A 22549-nucleotide genomic window follows, 5' to 3' on the forward strand; every position below is an offset into this window, starting at 1 on the left:
ACTGAGGACACTGTCCTTAGGGCAGCCATCCGGCCTCTTCTAAGCATGCAAAAGCCACCAGAAACCCCAGCTTTTTACTAATTTATACCTAAATCAGGTGATAGGAAGACAGGCAAAAATCCCCCATCCCTAAGATTTCGTTGCTTTTCATCTGTGAGTATTGCTGTTCCCCAAAATTTGTATGTACAGAATTACACGCTTACAGCGTACGTAAATACCCCAGAGCTTAGATTGTACCTGGAATTTTAAATTCCTGCTCAAGCCCTCGTTGCTTACAGCTTTTAGGAGCTTAGGGGTGCCTGCAACCTCACTGTGGTCTCTCCAACCCTTCTTCTACACTTGCAGTCTCTCTACATCTTTACCTACGTGCCTGGAAATCTCACGTCCTCCTCGGACTTCGTTTTTTTAAGGAACCTGCAGATATGGCCAAAACCAATTCCCGCGGAAACCAGTGCGAGCCGGATGAAATTTGCACCATTTGGGCCACAAAACGGTTATTTGGAGGGAAGTGTGAGCGCTGGGCTCGAGTTTCCCAACCCCTGTGCGGAGCTTGGTGATGCTAAACTGGTTTTGGTGTTCAAATCCAGACTGGGCCATGTCCTAGCAATGGTCTGAGTGGGGCAGGACAGAGCTGAGCCACGGCTTGGGCTGAGCTCTCCTGGTTAGGCTGCAGCCGGTATCCAAAGCCGGTGTAAAACCGGCCTGGCACAGCAGGGAGCACCCTCGAGCTGGCGTTTTGTCGTGTGTTTCTCATCCTTCAAGCTTCTCCTTTCCTCCTTGCCTTCATTTACGGTGCCCGTGGGTCTCCCTCGCTCGTCCTCCTTCAGCTTGGGTTGGGATGAGCTGACACATCTCTCCGATGGGGACAACCAAGAGGAATCACCATTTTAACTGGTTTTATACTTGTCGGGATCAGGAGGAGACGGACCGATCTCGCTGCCAGTATTCATGGACACCAGGCGTCACCCACCGCTCCCGGTGGGACAACGTGGTGGGGGCTAGCAGCTCCGGATGGAGACCAGCTCCATGACCCACCAACCTCTTCCCAGGCTGATCTGGGACTTGTTCTTTGCTCTGGACAGGATCCCCCTGTCCGTGGAGGAACCTTGGAGAAGGTGCAGCATCGCTACCAACCCGATGGCGTCACAGCTGCCCTCTGGCTTTCTGCCTCCTGCGGGACCACGAGGACCATCTGATGGGTGCAACATGAGCTTATGGGGTGGCCTGGAAGCTGAATATCAGGCTCAGTCTTGTTGGGGGACATTCAAAGCGATGGGAAGGCTGAAGCCCAACCTTCAGCCCACCTCTGTGGACTGCAAAGCTTGGTTTGAAAGGTGTCTAAGGTCGCACAAGGCTCCTCTGCACGCGATGATTTCATTCTCCAACTAAACTATTCCTGAACGGTTGATACCCGTGACCAAGGCAAGGAAAAGCCACCCTGTCAAAATGCTGGCTTTTTAAAATCCATATGTTTTTTTTAATGAAAGGAGGCTACAACACTCAGGGATTGTCCAATCCCTTGTCTCTGGACGGCGCTATCCGATCGCTTTTAGCTTCAGGCCCCCAACACCACATCTCGACGTGAAACATCTCCCACGTTCGCTGCCCGAGCGCCGCTAGCTCCTCCTCTCTCCGAAAAGCTGCTCCCATGGCATCCGCTCTAATTAGCAGCAGCGGAAGCTGAATCAAGACAAGAGGGAGATAACGAGCCTTCCCGTTCCCCCCACCCCCCCCACCCCATTCAATAGCACAGAATTCTTCACCCACTCTTTTTTGCAGCAGCGAGGGGGAAAGCTGAGCTCCGAGATACAGCCGAGACGATGAAACCCCCCCAGTTTGCTGGTGGAACAGCAGCAGTTTCTGAACACCGCGCTGAGGTGGAGCACGGTGTGCTGGAGCCCACCCTGCAGCCCCGACGCTGGAGGCCACGGATCTATAGGAAAGGGATTTTTTTTTTTTTGTGGGCTGCAGCTGCGAAGCAAACGCTGAAACGAGCTCGGATGGTTGTCCCTGGTAGAGCTGGTAGCTCATGGCTGAAGGCCAGGTTGACCTTGCCGAAGGTCTGCGGTAGCTCCGCTCACCCGCCATACCCGGTTCTCTTGGTGTGCGATCCGCAAGATCTCACGCTACGTGGGGGCAAGCCATGGTGACCGGGGCGGGGGTTTCTCTGGTGAGCCCCCAGCCCCCCGGTGTCAGTCTCATTAGGAACCAACCAGGAGGAAACACAAGATGAGGGTCTGCCAAACCGGCAGGTCCGTCACACAACCCGTCCTGGCAGCCGGGGCAGGCGCGGCATGCCAGGCGCCGCGCATGGATGCCCGCGGGAAGCCAAACTGCCAGATCCCCAGGAGGCCGTCAGGGCTGCTCTCCCCATCTCAGATGGATGATTAAACCAATCGTCACCCAAAATAGCCTGTTTTCTGAAACCCAAATGTCACTGAAACAAGACGAGGTTTCTTCTTTCTTTTTGAGAGGGAGGAGGGAACACGGAGAAGGGAGCACAGAGAAGCCTTTATCATTAAGAGGAATTAGCTGCAAAATACAAAGAGACCAGAAGTGACATTTCCTTAAATAGCAGATCAATAGGGGATCTGCTCTCTTCGTCTCCGTCAGCAGGACAACAAGTTCCTACAACGGTGATTTTCAGCTCTTGCCTCCCCCGAGCAGATTTCACGCGCCCCGTGGCGCAGCCCTCCCCGTTCGCTACGCTGAAGCCCTTCACCCTCTTGATATTTCCAACCTGAATCATTCACCCCTGCTACGAACACCCGCAGGCTCAGTCTGTAGCTCGGTGCCACCTCCCCCAGCTTGGTGCCACCTCCCCCAGCTTGGTGCCACCTCCCCCACCTCTTCCCCACCTCTCCTGTCTCTTTGACCAGGCTCTGGGACATGATCCTATCAAGGACTCCAACAAGACCCGTCTCCAAGCCTGGAAGCTGGGTGAGGTACCAGACCATTCCTCCTCCCACAGGCTCACCTCCACCCATCCCAGGAGATGGGTGACTTTGAAGCTGCTGATTGCTACCACGGCTGTGGCAAAGGTTGATTGAGGAGCTTCTTCTCTCAGAGAAGAGCTTTTGGCCACGGAGCCAAGCTGGACCTGCTGCCCCGGTTTGTGTGCGAGCCACCAGATACCGCCATCAGCAGCACGTCAGCTTTGAAGAACAGGTCCTGGAAGCTGGAGCTCAGCTGTTTGCTGGGGGCCCTTCGGCAGAATGAGTTGCTCATGGCTTCGAGGGACACCACAGGTCCATCACTTGGGCACCACAGACGCACATTGGAGATAAGTTACTCGGCTCGTGCTGAGGATGAGGACAGTGGCTCACTTTTCAAAGCAAGATTGGCGTTTAGCTGAGCATGGAAAAAGTGCAAGGCTGCGGCAAAGAGCGTGGAGAAGTCCCAGCTCCACAGTCTGGGCTCCAAGTCACATTCAAGAAGGATGCTCCAGCTCTCCAAAAATGAAGCCATCAGACAGATGGACTCTGCGCTTCAGTTGCATGGGGAGAAGAGACGGGGTTTGCCTCCCTTCTGCCCCACGGAGGCTCCGACTTGGGGCAGAGGTCGCAGCCCATGAGGTTACACCACAGAACAGTGATGGACCCTCCAAAACACTCTCCAGTTTCCTTCCAACATACGGGTGGGGGTGGTTTTTAACCTCATGGCTCTCCAAGGAATCATTTGCATGAGGTCTGCGCCTCTTCTAAAGAAACCAGGCGACAGATTTACCTTTAAATATCGGGAACGGGCATGTTTATTTACAGAGGAGCCTTAAGCTGTGGCTTTAACTCACAGTCCTGAACGATGAAGCCTAAGCAGAACGAGGCGGCAGATAAATCGAGCAGCTGGCAGGAGCACGTGTCCCCGCGCGGGACAGCTGGGACGGCCACCGCACCGCTTCTGCTGGGCAGGTGTCTCCTCGGTCAGCAAATATCACGGGCGCACTTGAGACACGCGTCTTCATCGTCGTTGGAAGGGGAACGTGGCCCTGCCGCCGCCTCGGCTAAAATTGACATCAGCAGTGAAGGAATGTTCAGCCCAGAGCTGCTGAGCTTCCATCCCCAGGATGGCTCCGGGGCATGGGCTTCCTTGGGAAGCTCGGATGAATTCAGAGCTTGCAACTAAAAAGGGATGGAGATCTCCTCCCTGGTGTCGTGGCTGTGTTTGTTCTCACGTACCCAGTGCACGGCCAGCTGGCAGGAGCCGCGTTCAACGCCTGGTGTGGTGGCTCCGCGCCTTAGTCCCAGGCTTCTTCCAAGCTCCTACAAGTCTCCTCCTGAATTTGGTACCTGGCTTTGGTTACCTCTTTGCCAACAGGGCAAATCAAACCCATTCCCTGCACCCCTGTGAAGGCACTATGGCACCAACAACTGTCTCGTTTGCGCCCAGACGGAGAAGGGCTGAACATAGTCAGTGCAACAGTTGGACCCTGAACACTCCCACAGCTGCAGAATGGATCTAGCAACACCTGGAGCACACAACCCGTGTGAGAGCCAAGAGATGAAGACGGCCATCAAAAGTTGGCAAACTGCAGCCACATCTCAAGGCAGAGGTTGCCCAGCAGACAGACACACCACCACCTCCTAAACCTCAGGTGGCCAGTGGGCCACACGAGGCTCTGTGGAGCTATCAGAGAGATGGTGCCAGGTCTTTTGGAAGCCAACCCCAATTCTCTCCTGACTTGCTTTGCTAGATGGCAAGCTATGAAGTGGCTCCCGTTGACCACGAGATGTTGAAAACCACCAAGAAGATCAAAGACCTCTTTAAACTCTCCTGACTGGGAAGGTCCAGCACAAACTGAGGAAGACCATGCCAAGAGTGTTACAAGGATCCCATGCAGATGAAGCAGTTGCTGTCCTGCTCTCCTAACATGCCCCCCGCAGAAACAGGATCCACTCCTCCCTGCTCATGGGTTGGACATCTCACCTCTCTACCAAAGAGACGAAGCCAGGGCGAGTGAGAGGGCAGAGCTGCAGATACAACAAGGCACCGACACGAGCTGCGGTGGGTGACCACAGCTCCTCCAGTTCTGAAGCACAGAACAAGGGTTTCACCACAGCTTTGAAGCACGCAAGATCTGAAGACCACCTCTAGCAGCCTTGGACCCTCCACCCAGGGACTGGCCAACACAAGCACGGGCCAACGATGGACACCTGGGATTTTTGTCACAAACAAACAGACTTCTCGACAAAAAACACCGCGTGGATCAGCAAAGAGTTCAACCCTCTCAAGGGAACTATAGGAGGAAAAATGAGGATGTTGGGCTCCAGGGACCGCAAACCAGAAGGAATAAAGAGGAAAGGGTTAAGAATAGTTATCGTAATTGCCCGTCTCGATGGGATTTGGATGCAAGGGCTTTCCTACAAATGCCTTCTAGACAGACGGAGCAAGACGTCATCCTCTTAACGACACCCACTAATCTTCATTATATTAGAAAATCTCTCATGGCAATTGTTGGCCAGGAGCATCGAGCCAGCGCTGTCAAGGAAGCAGAAAAATCCTTGCCTGCTCCTGAGGATGCTGCTGCTGCAGCCCCTGAGGTGACCCAGGCAGCTGAACCCCAAAGCTGCACTTGGGGATGACGATGCCATGGATGAGGGGGGTCTCCCAACTAGAGACTTCTCCCCTGACAGCCAGCCTTCACGTGAGGACAGCTGTCCCCTTGCAAGCCACCTTGCTCCCACACTTTGTCCCAACGTCTGTAAGTCCTCTAGCTTCTCCTCTCCCAGCCAAGAGGGGAGGAGGTGATGACGGAGGCATGAGCAGAAGGGAGCAAGCCACAGCCTAGGTCTCACCAAGCTTCCTCAGCCACCAGAGACCTACAGACACATTGTGTAACTCAATCCTCTGTCCCTCTGCCAAGTCCACCATCTGCCCATCTCTTATCTCGACCTTCAAAAGAGGCAACTTGCACCTACCAAGGCTTTGAGAAAAACCTGTGGGACTAACGTAAGGCTTGGTGAGCAGGAGAGGGTTGGAAGGCCCCGCGAAGGCTGTTGGGCTGAAGACCTGATCTCCCACCTGACTCTGAAGCCTCCAGGATCGTTTCACAAATGGCATTTGGAAATGGCTGGATCCCAGGGCTGGATCTAGAGGAACTGAGGCAGCATTGCTCCAGTGGAAGTGCTCGAGGGCTCAGCCCACTCCATGATGGAGTCTTTAAAGCTCTGGTTGGGTGCCAGCCCATTTTGCTGGGAAAGACCAGAGATTCCCCCATCCCTTTGCAACCTGGCCAAGGGTGCTGGAGCACCAGCCTTTCCCCAAAACCTGTCCCCAAGCACCAGGAATACACGTCTGGACTGCAGTCCCCCCCACTCAGGTCTCGGCCACTTCAGGCAGAGGTACCTCAAGGGTCTTCTCATTCGCATGAGGGGCCACGTGCGCATCCCTCTGAGCCATCCAGAGGTAGACGCCAACATTGGCCTCCCAGGTGGCCTCTCCCGTGCCATGGGTGCTGCCCACCACTGTCCCCTCCCAGCAACACCCTTTGCACCCTCTGGGATCTGCCCAGCCTTGCTCCATCCAAGGAAGAGCTGCCAGCTCAGCTTTGGAGAAGCTGAAACCAAGATGCCTTCGTGCAAGGGTGATTTTTTAGAACGCGCCATGCACCCTTCCCCTGAAAATTAACCCCGTTGGGATGAAATCATCCCTGCCATCGCCAGGGAGGGCCGGTGAGCTTTGATTTCAGCTTTCACGAGCGCCAGAGCAGTGGCGTGTGGCACTCACACGGTTAAAAAGAAACCCACCCCAGGCTGTGTCAGCTCCTCTCTCCATCTCGCTTGGCAGCCCCCAGACAGAGGGCACTTGAGACCCATTCTTCCAGAAGGAAGTCCACTCTCAGCTAATTAAGCAAAGCTGCTAATTAGCTTCCCGCCTGGAAGCGGTGGGAGGTGGGGGGGGAGGGAGGGAGAGGGCGGGTAAAGGGCTGTCCGTGGGTTTTTCCAGGCGGTAAAGTTGGGGTCGGGAAGATGGAGGCATCTCCCGCAGCAAAGCGCAGGCTGATGCAAACAGGTCATCTGTGCAAACCGCAGTGAAATTAAATCGTTTAATTGCTTGGGCGGCCACGGGCATCCGCCAGCTGGTGGGTGGGGACCCCTGTCCCTAAAACCCGCATTGTCCCTTGTCTCCGATCGCAGCTCGTATCGGCACCGCCACCCAGCTGGCGGCGGGTCGGAGCCGAGCCGTGCCGAATCACCAACCCTGTTGGCAGCAAAAACTGCTCATGGATAGAGACTGGCGTGTCCCCGTCCCCGCTCTGTGTCCCTGCCACCGCCCTGTGTCCCCGTCACTGGTCCATCTCGCTCGGCTGCACCCCTGGATGCCAACTCCCACCGAAGCGCGCTCGACGCCGAGCAGCAGAGCAGCGGGAGGCACCTGCAAAGCCCGTTTCCAAACCAAACAGCGGAGCCAGGCCTGCCAAATCCCACCCTGCTCCACTCTTCCTCGCTCCTCCTGCCTACAGACAGGGAACCGCACGCAGAAGGGACGTTTTCGGGGTCAAGCTGCCCAGGGGCAGGTCTCTGAGCTCACTCAAGGACAGCGTTCTGCTGATGAGGATCAACACCAGACACCATGACCCTCTTTGTTTCCCCTCCTAGAAAGCCTGTTTTTCCCTGCTCTTGCTTAAGTGGCAATTAATTCTGACGCTCCTAGGAGGTCACGGCAGCAGCAGTGAATTACAGGGCAGGCAAGATGGCACACGGCCAGCGCCACTGGGTGATTTTCCACTCGCGTGTGTCTCGAACCGGGACGGAGATCGCTGCAAACCACGCCACCGTGGACCGGCTCGTCAGCCCGTGCCCTCACGGGGCAGCAGGGAAGGGAAGGCAGAGCATCGCGCCAGGGAAGGGAACGCAGAGCATCGCACCCTCCTGGTCCCCACTGCCAGCACGGAAAGCAAAGCAAGAGCTCGAGGGGCTTCAGATCAGCTGCATCTCCAGAAAAAACACAGAAACTGGTGGTATTTGTCAAAGCCCAGCGCAACCACGCAGGCATCAACTCCAAAACTTCCCAAATCCGACCGTAGTCTACAGACCTGCCGTCTTAAAGGTAGGAATTGGGATGAAGGTGGTGTTACAGAGAAAGGCTTCAGGCCACCCCTTGTTTGCAGGTCTGTGTCAGCAAACACCACCCAGGGCAGGTGTTTTATCCTCCCTGTTCCCACTTGATTTGAACTGGACGATGCCAGCAGGTACCACACAACCCTACCTGCGCAGGGTGGGATGGGGCCAGGGCAAGATGGGTCCGTCTGGGTCCATAGAGAAGTCCCAGAGTTTGCAGAGCCTCACCATCACCTCCATCCTGGCAGGTGGTGACCAAGGGGGACATCTCCCAAACGCTCTGGGGCAGGATAAGGTGGGTCAGCTAAAAGATGCCTCCCTTAGCCACTGAGCAAGCCAAGGAGCCGTCTGGGCTGTATCAAGAACCATTTCTCAGCCCTCCCCCCGCCCCCCCCCCCATCCATGCCTGCTCACAGTGCTTTGGGTTTTGAAGGCAAAAAGCTCGTTTCAAAAGCGGTGATGCAGGCGCTGGGCCAGGCTCCAGGAGCCCAGCAAAAACGTTCTACCATCTTTGATCACCTACTCAGACACACTGAATTCTGGTGATTTTTTTTTGCCCATGTCTGAGGCATTAGTCCACATCAGTACCAGTGAGAAGTCACAACATTCGTCCACCTGAACCCCTTGTCCAAAATCTAAGAGGGGATTTTGAGCGGTGACAAAGACGGGCACGATACCGTGTTATTTTCTAGCAACATAAATCCATGAAAGCTGGAGGTGGTGGTTTTGTTTGGCACCCGAAATCCTGATCTGAGCAAGAGAAAGCTCGTAGCTGTCTCACAAACGGACTCGGAAAGCAGTTGGACCCACAGGCTAGAAGAGACGGTTCATTTCTCAGGAGGCTTTCCGACCTCCGTGGCCCTACGGAGACAGCGCACCGAATCAGCCAGGCTTGTTGTGGTGACGGATTCAATCAAAACCCACATGAACCTGCTGATAGTCGATGTAAAAATCCTAGGAAAGAGCCCAGAAACCGGTTCCAGCGTGGAGAGATATTCAAGCCACCACCCACTGGTGATGGCAGGTGTTGGGGTGCCTCAGCAGCACCGGATGAGTCCTGTCCTGATGGCGGAGCCTAACGAAACCCAACAGACCAGGAGCTCACCCTGAGGTGTGACCCCACCACCGGACAGCCCTGGTGTTCCCCTCGTGTCCTACTCCAGTTTCTGGTCATGGGTAGAAGCCACTCGAACAAAGACCACCGCATAAAGGGGATGGGTGGTCCCTGCTCCAAAACCCATCAAAATATATCTTAATGTTTACTTAAGGGTGGTAGTAAAGCTCAAATCCGCAGCACGTGAAGGGAAGGGGATGGGGAGGAGGATCAGAAGAGCACAGAGAAAACATGGGTGTCACTCACTGCCCCGTCCCCGCACGTAGCACACAGGCTGTCCCACATCCCCACCTCGCCACCGAGGCCACGTTGCAGACCCCAACCCCGATACCGGAGGGAAATTTTTGGCTACCTGTAGTGGAGGAGTTGACCTTCCGCACTGTAATCCCGATAAATGTCATATTCTTTCTCAAACACTCCGGAAGGCGACGAACTGCAATACAGTAACAGTGAACAAGGAGTTACCAACGGTGACTGCGACGCGCGCGCGCCCTCATCAAAGTCTCCTTCACTGCAGGATTAACGAAGACGAAGCCACAGAGGTGGGCTCCCAGTCCCTGTCAGTCTGGGCTCTGCACTCGGGACCTAATCCCACCTCTTCTGAGCTTGGAGTCATTAATCAGTCATTGAGCAGATGACGACCAAGCCCTCCATGGCTGGGGTCTCCAGCTGAATTTCAAATCCTGCAAACACCTCATTCTCCCTTAAACTACGCTTATTTGTGAAGAACCGCTGTCGACATGCTTGGGCGCATCCTAAACATCTCACAGCTTTGTCCCACCCATGATCCTTCCCAAGCGCGGCCCTTCCTCGTGCCTGGAGCGCCGCTCTCGCTCCCCACTCATCCCAGAGCCAATGCAGGCGGGGAGCTCCAGAAAAGCCCTTTTGGGCACATTTTCATCTACCATGCTGCAGCGGGTTACATCTGAGCCCACCTCGCTCCAAGAAGATGGATAAGGTCATGTCTACCAACATCTACCAACCCATTCCAAGAGACGCCTTACCTGAGCGCACTTGGAGAAACACAGAAAAAACCACGGGGAGGTGCAGGGTGGCACTTACACGCTACTTTTTGGACTATCCCCAGCTTAAAGTCTGTCCTACAAGAGCAAACTCACTCTTGCTCCACGTTCCCTTTGGCTTCACGCATCCCAGCAGCCTAGCATCCAGCCGAGACCCTCCAACACCTCCCAACGAGGCACGTGACCAGGTATGAGCCTTTGCCTGAAGGCCACACTTTCCAATATTGTTCGTCCTCGTTGCCAATATTCGCTCAATGAGCACAGGAAAGGTCTTTTATTTTGCCTTAACAGTCCTTCGCTGTGGGGACGTGCAAACCATCAGGCTCGTTCAGAAAGCGCAGGGCTCCGAGCAAATTATTAGGCGTTTGCTCTGCGTGGAAATGTAACGGCAAACATCTGGAGAAATAACTTTGTTTCGAGCCATTTACGAAGAACCAGCGTTACCCTCCCCGCCCCCCGTACATGTTAAAACGCTCGCGTTAATAAAATTCAGATCAGATGTTGGTTTCAGGAGAAGAAAAAAGGAAAAGAAACAAATCTTCTTAACAGGATAGACCTCAAGAATTTTATTCAGGCAAGAGGCAATAAAATTAAGCTTCTGTCAAGGCAAATTTTAATGAGACTTCTAAGCCCTGAAATTATGACTGTGGTGAATTGCTTAATCCCTTTTTCCTCTCGAGTGCATGTGAATGAGCGCTCCTCCTCCTCCGCGACACCCAGTGTCTTCGTGAGAGAAAGGCATCAGCTCTGACGTCTGGTGCTGTACCCAGATCCACAGCTCCAGGATCTCCTCCCCAGTGGGCAAAGCCCTGGATGGATGGGAATTAATGCTCCGGAAGCTTCCTAACAAAGAGCCCCACTGCTGGAAGAGGCCACACCTAATGTCTTCTCAAGAGAAAGGCAACGGACCTTGGGGAAAGACCTCTAGGAAGACCTCCTTCAGGCAAGTTCTTGTGATCAAAGCCAAGCAAGGGAAAGACCCTCATGGCCAACAGGTTTCTCTTCGGGTGAGACCACCCCTGACCAACCATGGCCTGGAGAACCTTCAAGGACTGTGTCACCTGCGCTGTTGGAGCTGAAAGGAGACTCCTCTTTTCTCCAGGTTTCCCCAGAAACCAAAGACTTCAGGACCACCTTAGCTTCCCTACACAAAAACTGTCCGTTTGTCCTACTTCATGGACATTTTGGAAAGATCTGCAAGGCAAGATGTGTCCTCCTGGGTCAGAGCAATGGTGTCTCCAGCCCAGTACTCTGCTTCAAACCATGGCAACAAGAGACGCCCCTTATGGAGACCTTATGACCCCAGTTGCTGCCTGTGGTCCTCGCTCTCAGGCCTCCTAGCACCCAGGCCCTGCGTTAGGGGGGACAGCAGGGAGATGTCCTCCAAGGCACTCACTTCAGAGATGTTTACGGACCGGTTGTCTTGAATTTATTTAATCCCTTCTTGAACATGCAGCAATATCAGCCTCCACAGCTTCCCACCACAACAAATTCCAGAAGTTTGTTACCCACTGGGCACCCCCTTCCTCTCAAAAAAAAAAAAAAAAAAAATTCACCTGATCACCAGCAGTTCCTTCTGGCCTCATATTTTTCAAAACACTTGCAAGAAAGGGCACCGAGCACGTCTCCTTGCATCTCAGGGTGAACCTTCCCTGCTAAAGGCAATGGGAATCTGGGAGCAAGGAGGAGATGAAGTCTCCTGTGGGTGCTGGCTCCCAAAAATCTCCATGTCTTCTCACACCCAACTGACAGAGAAGATCTGGGGAGCGCAGAGCAGCACCGCAAGCATCCGGCCAGGCGGTTACCAGAAAACGAGCCGACCGTAAATTCCCAACAACGATGTCGGCCAACGCGCAGCTGCTGGAATTTCAGCCACTTCCGTGCGAAGGTTCTTCCAAACATGGCAAAGGCTGTTGAAGAGGCCACAGAGTGACGTGGCTTTTAATATTCTGGCCCGTGCCAGCTGGATGCAGGAGGTGAAGGACGTGTGAGCTCATAGGTGAACAGAGGTTATTCACATCTGCCTTCAAAACCTGGATGAAATATCTAAGGAGGGAGATCCTGCTCCCCGTTGGGCATTTCATGCAGCACACAGCACAGCACAACCCTTGTCTTAACACAAGTCCTTCTGCACTTTCTATCCCGAGATGCATTTGAAACTGGAGCTCCACAACATGCCCAGGAGCAGGGAGAGACAACCCACGAGGCTGGTGAGATGAAACAGCGTAACACGGTTTGCTCTCAAACACACATGCTGACTCGGCATACTTTAACACCTCGTAATCTTCAAAGGAAGTTCTCTTAGGCTGCCACCTCCTCCTTTTGAGATAAATCGATTAAAACCTCAGACTACAAGCAAGGTCTCGCTGATGTATGATCCACTGCGTGGTCCAAACATGCCAGGTGAAGCACTAAGATCGAGATCAACTGGAGAAGTTCAAACCTATCCCACCAGCAGAACCCGATCAGGAGTAAAACTGGTGCTGGCACACTGTGGGTGGTCTTGATCCTCATTCAGGTACTGATGAGTCAGACTTGGCTTCGTTACCGTTGCAATCGGCTCTTACCAGCGAAGCTGCAAATGAGATTAATGGCAAGGATCGCATCCACCTGCAACATCACGAGCTGCAAGACTCAAGGTCAGGATGAACCCAGCAATGCAACACCTGGGACATCCCCTCTGCTCTTCTGCATCTTACAGGAGACGAAAACTCACCCCTCCAATACCACTGCTAAGGTCCCACTGGTTATTTTCAGGGTGATTTTAGCAAGTTCTGGACAAAAAGATGCCACGAGGTCACAGCACGTGGACTGCCAAGACTAAAAAAAGGCCCAGCTAGCTGACCTGTGTCCCTAAAACCGGAGGTCTGGCTAACGTTGGAAAGAAATATCATGCCACGAGTAGGAGACAACCAGGGAACTGGTGATGGGCTTCCACCAGATAACCCCTTCTGGAGGAAAAAGGAGCTGAGGAACGCTGAAGTTCATAGACATCAAATTGTGATGGTTTGTTTCATCTTTGACGACTGGAAGACATGTTGGAGACCCACGTTTGGTTCTGGGTCTCAAGGTTACTGATGTTTGAGACACAGAGATCTGCTCCATCTCTACTGGGAGCCATGGGCAGGATGGACCAGGCCTCTCCACACCTTCTCTGTTGAACAGAGCAGCAGGCAGAGTCCCTTCACCTTCCAGGGGAGATTTTGGGGGGCAATTAAAAGAAGCTTTCCAGAACAAAAAGTCATCTCCAAGGTAAGCACTGTCCTAGTTTGTCTCGAGGCCAGGAGGTGAAGCAGCTGGTGCACGTGGTGCCCAGACTAGACCCTGCCTGGAAACATGGAAGCTCAACGTGATGGTGGTCAGGGAGCTGCCAGAGGCGACGCCGCGTCCATTGGGGAAACGACGAAGCACCGAGGCGAGCGTGACACGTGCGTTGTCACCAAAAAGCATGGAGACGACAGGCTGTGACCCTGCATGATGTCATTTTACGATTGCTGAAGGTGCCTCTCCCTGAAGCTGCAATGTCTCGAGGGACACAAGTGTCAAAGACGCCACCACCCCGGCCTGAGACCAGATGAGGGAGGGGATTGCTTCTGCAGCGAGGGTCCCTGCCCCCAGGAGGTGGAAGGAGCAGTTCCCTATCCTGGTTGGACTCAACAAGTTGAGCCTCAGCTTGTAGAGCCAAAATTTAAACCTTGGTCTTGCCAATAAATCAATCCAGTCTCCTCTGTCTGTTCATCTTCCAGCTGAAACCTGGAGCCTGGTGTGCAGAAGGAGCTCTGCAAGAAGCTGAGGGTGCTGCCTGGAGCAGGTTGGAGGGCTGCGACATCTGTCCAGCCTACAGAACCAACAGTAGCTCAAGAACTTGCCCTGCCAGGCCAGGTTAGTTGGGGAGAGTTGGCTCGGATTTGGGAAATCTTAACCCCAGGCAGCAAACCTCCCTGGGGAAGCAAGTGCTTTTGTCCAACCTGAGCAAAAATACCACGTTCCTTCTGCTGCAGGAACGTGAAAACCTGTCAAACCAGGCGCACTCTCGGCAATGAGACTCAGACCCACAAAAGCAAAGATACTGGGCTGGAGACACCATTGCACTGACCCAGGAGGACACATCTTACCTTGCAGATCTTTCCAAAATGTCCATGAAGTAGGACAAATGGACAGTTTTTGTGTAGGGAAGCTGAGGTGGTCCTGAAGTCTTTGGTTCCTGGGGAAACCTGGAGAAAAGCGGAGTCTCCTTTCAGCTCCAACAGCACTAGGGATCTGCGCAGGTGACACAGTCCTTGAAGGTTCTCCAGGCCATGGTTGGGCAGGAATGCTACCGTCAGAAGAGAAACCTGTTGGCCATGAGGGTCTTTCCCTTGCTTGGCTTTGATCACAAGAACTTGCCTGAAGGAGGTCTTCCTAGAGGTCTTTCCCCAGGGTCCTTGCCTTTCTCTTGAGAAGACATTAGGTGTGGCCTCTTCCAGCAGCGGGGCTCTGCAGACAAAGGTCCTCCTGGCGACCTAGACTCGGATGTGCCATCACCTATGGCATGAAAGCCCCACGAGCACGAGATGGCACGTGAAGAACGGCACGGATGGCTACCCAGACTTTGCTTAGGCCTTGCTTTAGCCTCATCAAATTCCCACTTCAGTCTAATCCTGGGTAATCCCGGCCTGGAAAAGCCCTGCTTGAAGATACCAACCCTGGTTCAGAGGCACAGCACGCTGTGCAGGGCGCAGGCAGACTGACTGCGTTACTCTTTAGATTAACGAAGGACCTTTGACCATCCCACCAACTTCAGCCAGACCAACCACGAAAGCCACCCTACCGCCGATGCCCGTGCACGCCACGCTGCGTTCAAGCACAGGTCGGATTTGCGCCAGGCGGCAAAATCCCACCAGCAAAACCCTTTCATTGCTTCGTTCCCGCAATGGCGGGGTCACGGCGGAGAAAAGCACGAGTCAACTCTGCTCCACCACCTCTGGCTAGCTAACAGGCATGAAAAGCAGCAGCCCCAAGTCACTGGGTAGAGACAGCTATTGCAGAAAACACCTTAATCATTGAATCATGGAATGGTTTGGGTTGGAAGGGAACTTAAAGGCCATCCAGTCCAACCCCTCTGCCATGAGCAGGGACATCTTCAACTCAATCTGGTTGCTCAGAGCCCCGTCCAACCTAACCTTGAGTGTTTCCAGGGATGGGGCATTGACCACCTCTCTGGGTATCCTGGGCCAGCGTTTCACCACCCTCATTGTAAAAAATTTCTTCCTTAATTAATCAATCCACTTAATCCACTGGCTCTGTTGGTCTGACCTTTGCCAAGCACAATTCATAAGGTGTTGGCTTAAAAATCTTGAAAAAAACAGCTCACTTGGGGGAAAGGGTAGGGGACCAGCGCTCCATTACATCGCTGCCCAGGGGAAGCTGGGCTAGCAGGAGTCTAACAAGGCTGCTGCTTAAATATCAACTAGCTGGCAAGCCTGCCCCCGGCTCTCCAGCACGCTCCACGCCTGCTGCTTCCAGCAGCTATTCATTTAGGCTGAAACCTCAGCGAGTGACTTTGAATGACATCCATCCCCCCACCCCCTGCCCCCGAAATTCAGCTTGTCTTGGAGAAGCAAGCGCAGCTGGCTCGGCCCCCCCCAGCGTTTGTGCAACCACCGCCTCGTCCTCCTGCAGATCCCCGCGGAGATCCCCACCGTGCTGCCCCCCCCCCGGGGCATTGGCATCGGCTCCAGCCCCAAATCTTTGCTCTCCCTGTCTCTATCTCGAGGGGTGCGCGGAGGGACGGGCTCGCTCAGCCGTTGACTCCGTCTGCGCCGAAACCTCGGCGGAGACGGTCCAGGCGTGCCAGAGGATGCCAAGGTGGCGTGGAAAGGGGATAATTGCTGCTGATGGGAAGCGAAACCTGTCGGGTTCGAGGCGAAGGCAAGTTATGAAATGGAAGTCGGAGCTGGGGCGGGGGGATCGCTGCTCTCCCCAGCGGCGCCCGCCCCCTCCCATGAGCCAGCGCGATGCTGGGCACGGCGGATGGGTCGCGGCAGAGAGATGCAGATGCCTTAGCCCACGCTGTTTGCACGGATAACAAACGGATCCCTCGCTCGTCTACCCTATCCATGGAAAAAATCCAGGGAGAACGGGTGAAGGAAGGGGCCTCGCAAGTGCCAGAAAAGCATCTCTGCCCAAATACCCCAGTGACTCTGGCCACAAAGGAGCTGGAGCAGCTGTGAAAGCTCTTCTGGATCATCCCACTTGCACCCAGGTAAAGCTCACCCCGTCTAAACGTGGGCTGAGATCGGCGTTCACACCCACCGGCTTGAAGCTCACCACTTTGGTCTTTTAGCAGTGGAGAAGTGACCCCAAACGTCCATCCTGCTGGGAGAAGAGCGACCATCACTCTACTCCCACAGCGTGCACCCGTATTTGGGTATATTCCACCATAGCTGGGGTAAAACAGGAGCCAAGAGTCTGCCCCATCCATGGAAACGCTCAAGGCCAGGTTGGATGCAGCTCTGAGCAAACAGGTCTAGTGGGAGGTGTCCCCGCCCATGGCAGGGGGGTTGGACTAGATGGTCTTTAAGGGTCCCTTCCAACCCAAACCATTTGATGAAAATGCACTTTTCTGAGGTTAAAATACTTTTCCCCTATCAAGGGGTCCTCCTGATGCCGGAACAGCCCATCTCAATCCCTGCTGGATGCCAGCATCTCCAGCGCTCCCCGTGGTGGTGGGGACAGTCAGACAACACTGATTATTTTTTTTGGGGGGGTGGGGGGGAGAAAAAGCACCTTCCACATCTTGTTGTTAAGTCCAATCCGGGAAATGAGGCTCTATGAGACGTGAAGCTGGGCACAGCTCGGTGCTGCCCACTGAGCCATCGCCAGTCCTTCGAAGCCTTCTGCTCGCGGCAGCGGGAGGAAGGGTGGCGGGAAACCTGCTCTGCCTGGAACCCACCTCCAGGTACGTGGTGGGACGAGAGGGAAGGTCAGAGCGAGCGAAAGGGGAGGATAAAAGCCACATCTGCACAAAACACATGTGGAAAGACTCGGGGAAATAAGCCCTGCAACTGCTGTGAATCGCTGTCCCTTGAAGAACTGAAAACGGGGTTTTTATGGGCAAAGCTGACACCTATTTATCGTTTCGCCGGCTCACCGTGCTCCGAGCTGGGAGCGGATTGGAGGCTGTTTTTGGCAAGATCTCTGTAGCAACAGCTCCATCAGCTGCGGCTGCAAACGGCTCCCGGGTGCTTTTCGCCTGGCACGGGCGCGTTGCCAAAACCACCCGTCCTCGGAGCCTGCCAAAACAACCGAAGGGGTGGAGGAGTGTCCAAAAAAGGGGCATGTGGAGCTTGATCCTGGCACCTGGAAACAGAGGGAATAAGCCAGCAGCAATCGCTGCCCGATGGTTTCAGCTTCTTTAGGGGGGACTAAGCGGGTGTTCGTGGGACAGCGCAGGAGGGAGGGTGACGCTTCAGAGGGGTGAGGGGTCCCTGAGCCACAATCTGCCGATGCACACCCCTTCCGTCCCTCCTCCTGCTCCTTGGACATCCCAACCACAGCCCTCCTGATGCTGCAAGGCTGAATCCTCCCCGAGCGGAGCATCAACTGGGCGGCTGGAAACCCTCGAGCATCCCCGGAGGGTACCTGCTCGCTCCCAGCGCCACGGCGCCGTGCGGGAATCCTGCTGCTGCCCCCCGCACGCTCAGCTGGAGATTTTTTGGGTTTGCATTTTCCTGTGACATTCACCCCCTCCCAGGAGACCTGAGGTATTCCCGCAGCTCCCTGGGGGCGGGCAGAGCCAGAGAAAAGGGCAGGATTACCCGCACGCCCACCCCCTGGCCCAGGAAGGTTCTCCGAGCATCTTTGCTACTTCAAAAAATACAAGCGCGACCTCCTGAAACGTTATCCCTCGAGTAAACCCCGAGCGTGGGAGCACACTCCTTACCAGGAGATAAATTAGGAAGATGAAGGACTTTTCTTTCTATTCCTGCCCCTGAAGCCAGCAGTGCCCTGCCCAGGGTGGGTGCAGCGGTACCCTCCATCCTGGGGGGGTTGAGGATGCGCAGAAGACATTATAAGCACTAGTTTTAGCAGTCCCAAAGCCCAGGACAGGCAGCAGTCCCGCACTCCTGATTTCACTTCAAGCTTACTCCGACAATTTCAGCTCCAATCAAGTTTGCATCGAAGAGGACGAAGCCCTCAGAGCAATTTTTCTCAGGCTTCAAGGAGCTGACCCACTGCTGGCCGTACTCCCTCCAGCCTAACCTTCTCTGCAGAAAGAAAACCGGCGTTCCTACAGGCAAAGAAACCTCCTGCAGATAAGCAAATGATCCCGTTTTAGTTCATCATGACCATTGCCTGCCTTCACGCCGCTCAAACGGGATGCAAACAGGGTTTTTTTTGTCACAGCAAAAGCCCCTACAAAACGCCCGTGCTTGCCCCGGGCTTGACAGAAGTAAAGGCTCCGCGCTGATTTTGGGAAGAGGACAAACGCTTCTCCAAGCCCACGTCTTTGCCTTCAGAGCTCTGGTGTCTGCTCTGGCTGTCGCAGTGCTCACCAGCCTGGGCTTTCCCAAGGAGATGGTCTTCTCCTTGGTGCCCAGCGCCTCTGCGCACGGGAACAGCCTGCTCTGCGGTGGCAGGGCGTTGCAGAGATGTACAGCAGCATCCCTGGGGGAAGTCTGGTAGGAACGTTAAGAGCTTCCTTCTGGAAACTCAACTGGAGGCAGGTCACTGCCAAAATAGGACCATCAAACCCAACAGGTGAAGGCTGGATTCTCTGCAGCCTTGTGAGATGGACCAACAGCTTCTTCCACTGCCATCGGCGAGGTCTACGTACCTCCAGAAGTTAAGTCCTACTCCTTCAGACCCCAGGCTTCGTGGATATAGAGGGTTTTCAGCTCTGCGTGGCTCTCTGGGACTGGGGGTCACAGCACCAATGTGCATCAAGCCTCAAACGCAGACGCCGGGCTGCTGCCACAACAGCACCACCACACCTGGACCACACATGTCCCAGCTGCGAACGGACTCTCAGCTATTTTTTATAGCCGATATCCAACCAGCAATCTGTAAAATCTGTGTAAAACAGAGGAGGAGCTGCCTGGCTGGCCACCATCGTAGGGTGGAGCAGAGCTGGCAAACCGAACCGAGTGTCGGTGAAGACACAGGCTGCAAATGCAAGAGAGGAGAAGAAAAACTGCAACGGCCACCCTGGAGCCAAGTCTCCTCCCTCTGCTGCTTCCAACAGCAACAACGAGAAAGCAAGAGCCCACAAAAAGCAAGACTTTGTTGGGCCACCACCACGGGCACTCAAACTCCCCAAACTACGTACCCAATGGGACGTGTGATGTTCAAGCCACCACCACCGAGACGCCCCATCCTGGCACAACCAGCCGCCCTCTTTCAGCAGTGCACCTCCACGCTCACTCCAGTGATCTTGCCAAGAAAACTGGGGAACTAGACACTTGGAAGCTGCTACCTCGACCAGAAAAGAAACGGAAGGTGGCTCTTGCTGCAGTTTTCAGCATCTGGATTTACGGGGGATGCCGGCAGCAAGGAAGCGAAGTGACGGTCACGAAGGTTCTGCAACACCTGGGGAAGCCACAGGTATGTTGGGAGCTGTAGGACAACCTACATGAAAATAGTCACGTCAGTGGTTGTACTGACAGCACCTCTCAATGCTGGGCGCAAAGAGGGAGCAATGAGGTCCTCCTCCTTCACCAATTGAGTTAACGTAGCACCAAAGGCCTCTTGCTCGGCTTTAAAGGAGCCTCAATCAACGATGGGCCAGTCTGAGTGAAAAAGGAAGCAGGGCAATCAAAGAAAAACTCATCTTCCCAGGTGGATTTCCTATGATGTCCCCACCACACTTCACCAGGGTGGGCTGAGAGCTTCAACCGACCTCAGCCCGAAAAAGGATGGAGCAGAAAGGAGTGTACACTCGTTCCTCAGCAGCCCCTGCTTGCTTACACTGTTCAAATCAAGACTCATCCAGCTGCAAACTGAGCTGCCAGCACAGGTACACGTTGCTCTTCTGCCCCGGCTGCAGAGAGACGTGGGTACCGAACCACCACCACGCGTTGCCCGTGAACATCTGCAGAAGTGCTACTAGATAAAAGCAACACCTTAAGCCGCCCCCCTGGACTCTGCTGGTATGGGGATAATCTAGAAAGCTCAACTCAAATTAGTTTCTGAAGTGGAGGAGGGAGATGACATTAAGGGCTTGCACAGACACGGGTCTAGTGTGACCCAGAAGTCCTGATGGGTAAAATCATACCCAGAAATCGGCAAGAAGCTGATCACAGAAAGCAAAACCTGCTCTAATCAAAAGGCTGAGGGGTCCTGCTACAGCTGCGCTGCTTCAGTATTGGAAGGGTGCCCTGAGGCCTCCCCAGAAACCTTCTCTTCTCTAGGCTGTCAGTCCAGCTCCCTCATCTTCTCCTCACGCATCAAGTGCTCCAGCCCCTGACCATCCTGGTGGCTTTCCACTGGACTTGCTCAAGTTGATCAAGTTTTTGTTGTCCTGGAGAGCCCAAACCTACACGCAGTCGCCCAGCTGTGGTTTAATGAAGAATAATTGCTTCCCTTGACCTACCAGCTATGGGCCTGGTGCTACAGCCCAGGATGCCACCAGCCTCCCTTGCTACCAGTGCGCGCTGCTCACCTGCACTGAGCACAGAGCTCTCCAGGATTCCTGTGTCCTCAGCAGAACTCTAACCCAGCCAGCCACTGCCCACAGAGGCTTAATCCATCCCGACTGCTACATCTGGCCTTGCTGAGCTTCACGAGGTTCTTCCCGGCCTATCCTCACTCTTCCAGGTCCCTCTGAACGTCAGCCCTGCCCTCAAGCAGAGCAGCTTGCCTGCAGACCTGATGAGGGTGACTTCTGGCTCCTCCGCAGGTTATTGATAAGGGTACGGAACAGGATAGGTCCCAGGATGGGCCTGGGAGGAGCTTCCCTTGCAGCCAACCATCCGGTTGGGTACAAACCATTAACCACCACCCTCTGAGCCTGACGATCCAGTTTTTTCACCCACCTAAGTAGTGTCCCTGTCTAGACTCCAGTGTCCCAACTTGGACATAAGCATGCCATGTGGGATACATCAGAAACCTTGCTAGAGTCAAGGCAGATGCTCCCATTATGTAGTCACATCATCACAGATGGCAATCAGGTTGGTCAAGCATGATTTATCCTTGGCAAATCCATGCTGGCCACTCCCAACCACCTTTCCATCATCCTCGTCCACAGAAATGGCTTCCAAGAGGACTTGCTCCACAATGAAGGTAGTACTGGCCAACCTTTAACTCGTTAGGGCTGTGGGCGGGTTGATTGTCCCTTGGCTGCCAGCCCTGCAGATGCCACCATGCTCCTGCTAACGCCACCCTCAGCGTGGCATTGAGTAGCCTCTTCCTTCCCAACCCAACCACTTCTTGCCTACGCCCTCACTTGCCTTCTATTTAAAAAACCCCGGTGAACACGGCCAAAACCTGCGCCTCTGCAGGAACCAAGACCGAAAAAGGCATTGGGAGATGCATTTAAATCAAGATGAGCACTAGTTCATCACAACTTGAGACAACTGGCGAGACCAGACGGAGCCCACCTCTCCACAGCAGCAAGGTTGTACGTTGTCTGTGCCCCAGGCCACACTACATCTTCCTCCACATGCTCTTCCTTCCACGGAAAGGAGACGAAACCATGGTGGGGCTGGTGCAAACCAGCAACATCCCTTTCTCTTTTGTAGGTGGACAAACAGCTGAAGCAACATCCTTACCCAAGACAGTGTGTTTCAAGTGCTTTCAACAGATTTCCCTTTCCTCCAGCTTCTGCTGGGAGGTTAAGCAGGACTAAGGCTCTGTACCCAAAACCCAGTCCTGTTAAAGTTGTACTAAATGATGTACTTAGCTTTCCAGGAACTAGATGGTCTTTAAGGTCCCTTCCAGCCCAAACTGTTCGATGACTCGAAGATTCCACCATTTGCACTAGACTAAGATGCAACGAAAACACTATATGTGTTATGCTAAATGCAAACAAACCAGTTATACCTCAATAAACGTCGATTTGAATGCTTCTTCCAGGAAAAGGAGGCCTTGTGACATGTCAGTCTACTTTGAGAGACAATAAACACCAGCACAGCCTTCTTACTGCGACGGGAAGAGATCTTCCCACTCACCTCAGATCTCTTCAAGGGAGCCCGAGGCTGCAGCTCAGAAATCTTAACGTTTGGATACTGGAGCTACTCAGAACAACCTCGTGCACCGACGAGCCTGGTGCTCGTACCAGGCTCCAGAAAAACTCGCAGCTCCAGCCCACGTTGCCTGCACCAGGCACGTGACGGACGTGAAGAGCTGGAGGGTGCTCACAGCCTCAACAGTTACTC

General features: G+C 54.1%; 1 protein-coding gene across 1 annotated transcript in view; it reads right to left on the reverse strand.

Moving 5' to 3' along the window:
* The window catches only part of ARHGAP39 (Rho GTPase activating protein 39), a 61307-nt gene that overhangs the window by 26159 nt on the left and 12599 nt on the right, over positions 1 to 22549 (reverse strand). Inside the window, exon 4 of the mRNA XM_086466038.1 lies at positions 9524 to 9604. Coding sequence (XP_086322164.1) covers positions 9524 to 9604 — 81 coding nt within the window. The remainder of the gene's footprint in view (positions 1 to 9523; positions 9605 to 22549) is intronic.

Source organism: Leptosomus discolor, chromosome 5 (genome assembly GCF_034619465.1).
Source record: "Leptosomus discolor isolate bLepDis1 chromosome 5, bLepDis1.hap2, whole genome shotgun sequence".
NCBI classification, from domain to species: domain Eukaryota; kingdom Metazoa; phylum Chordata; class Aves; order Leptosomiformes; family Leptosomidae; genus Leptosomus; species Leptosomus discolor.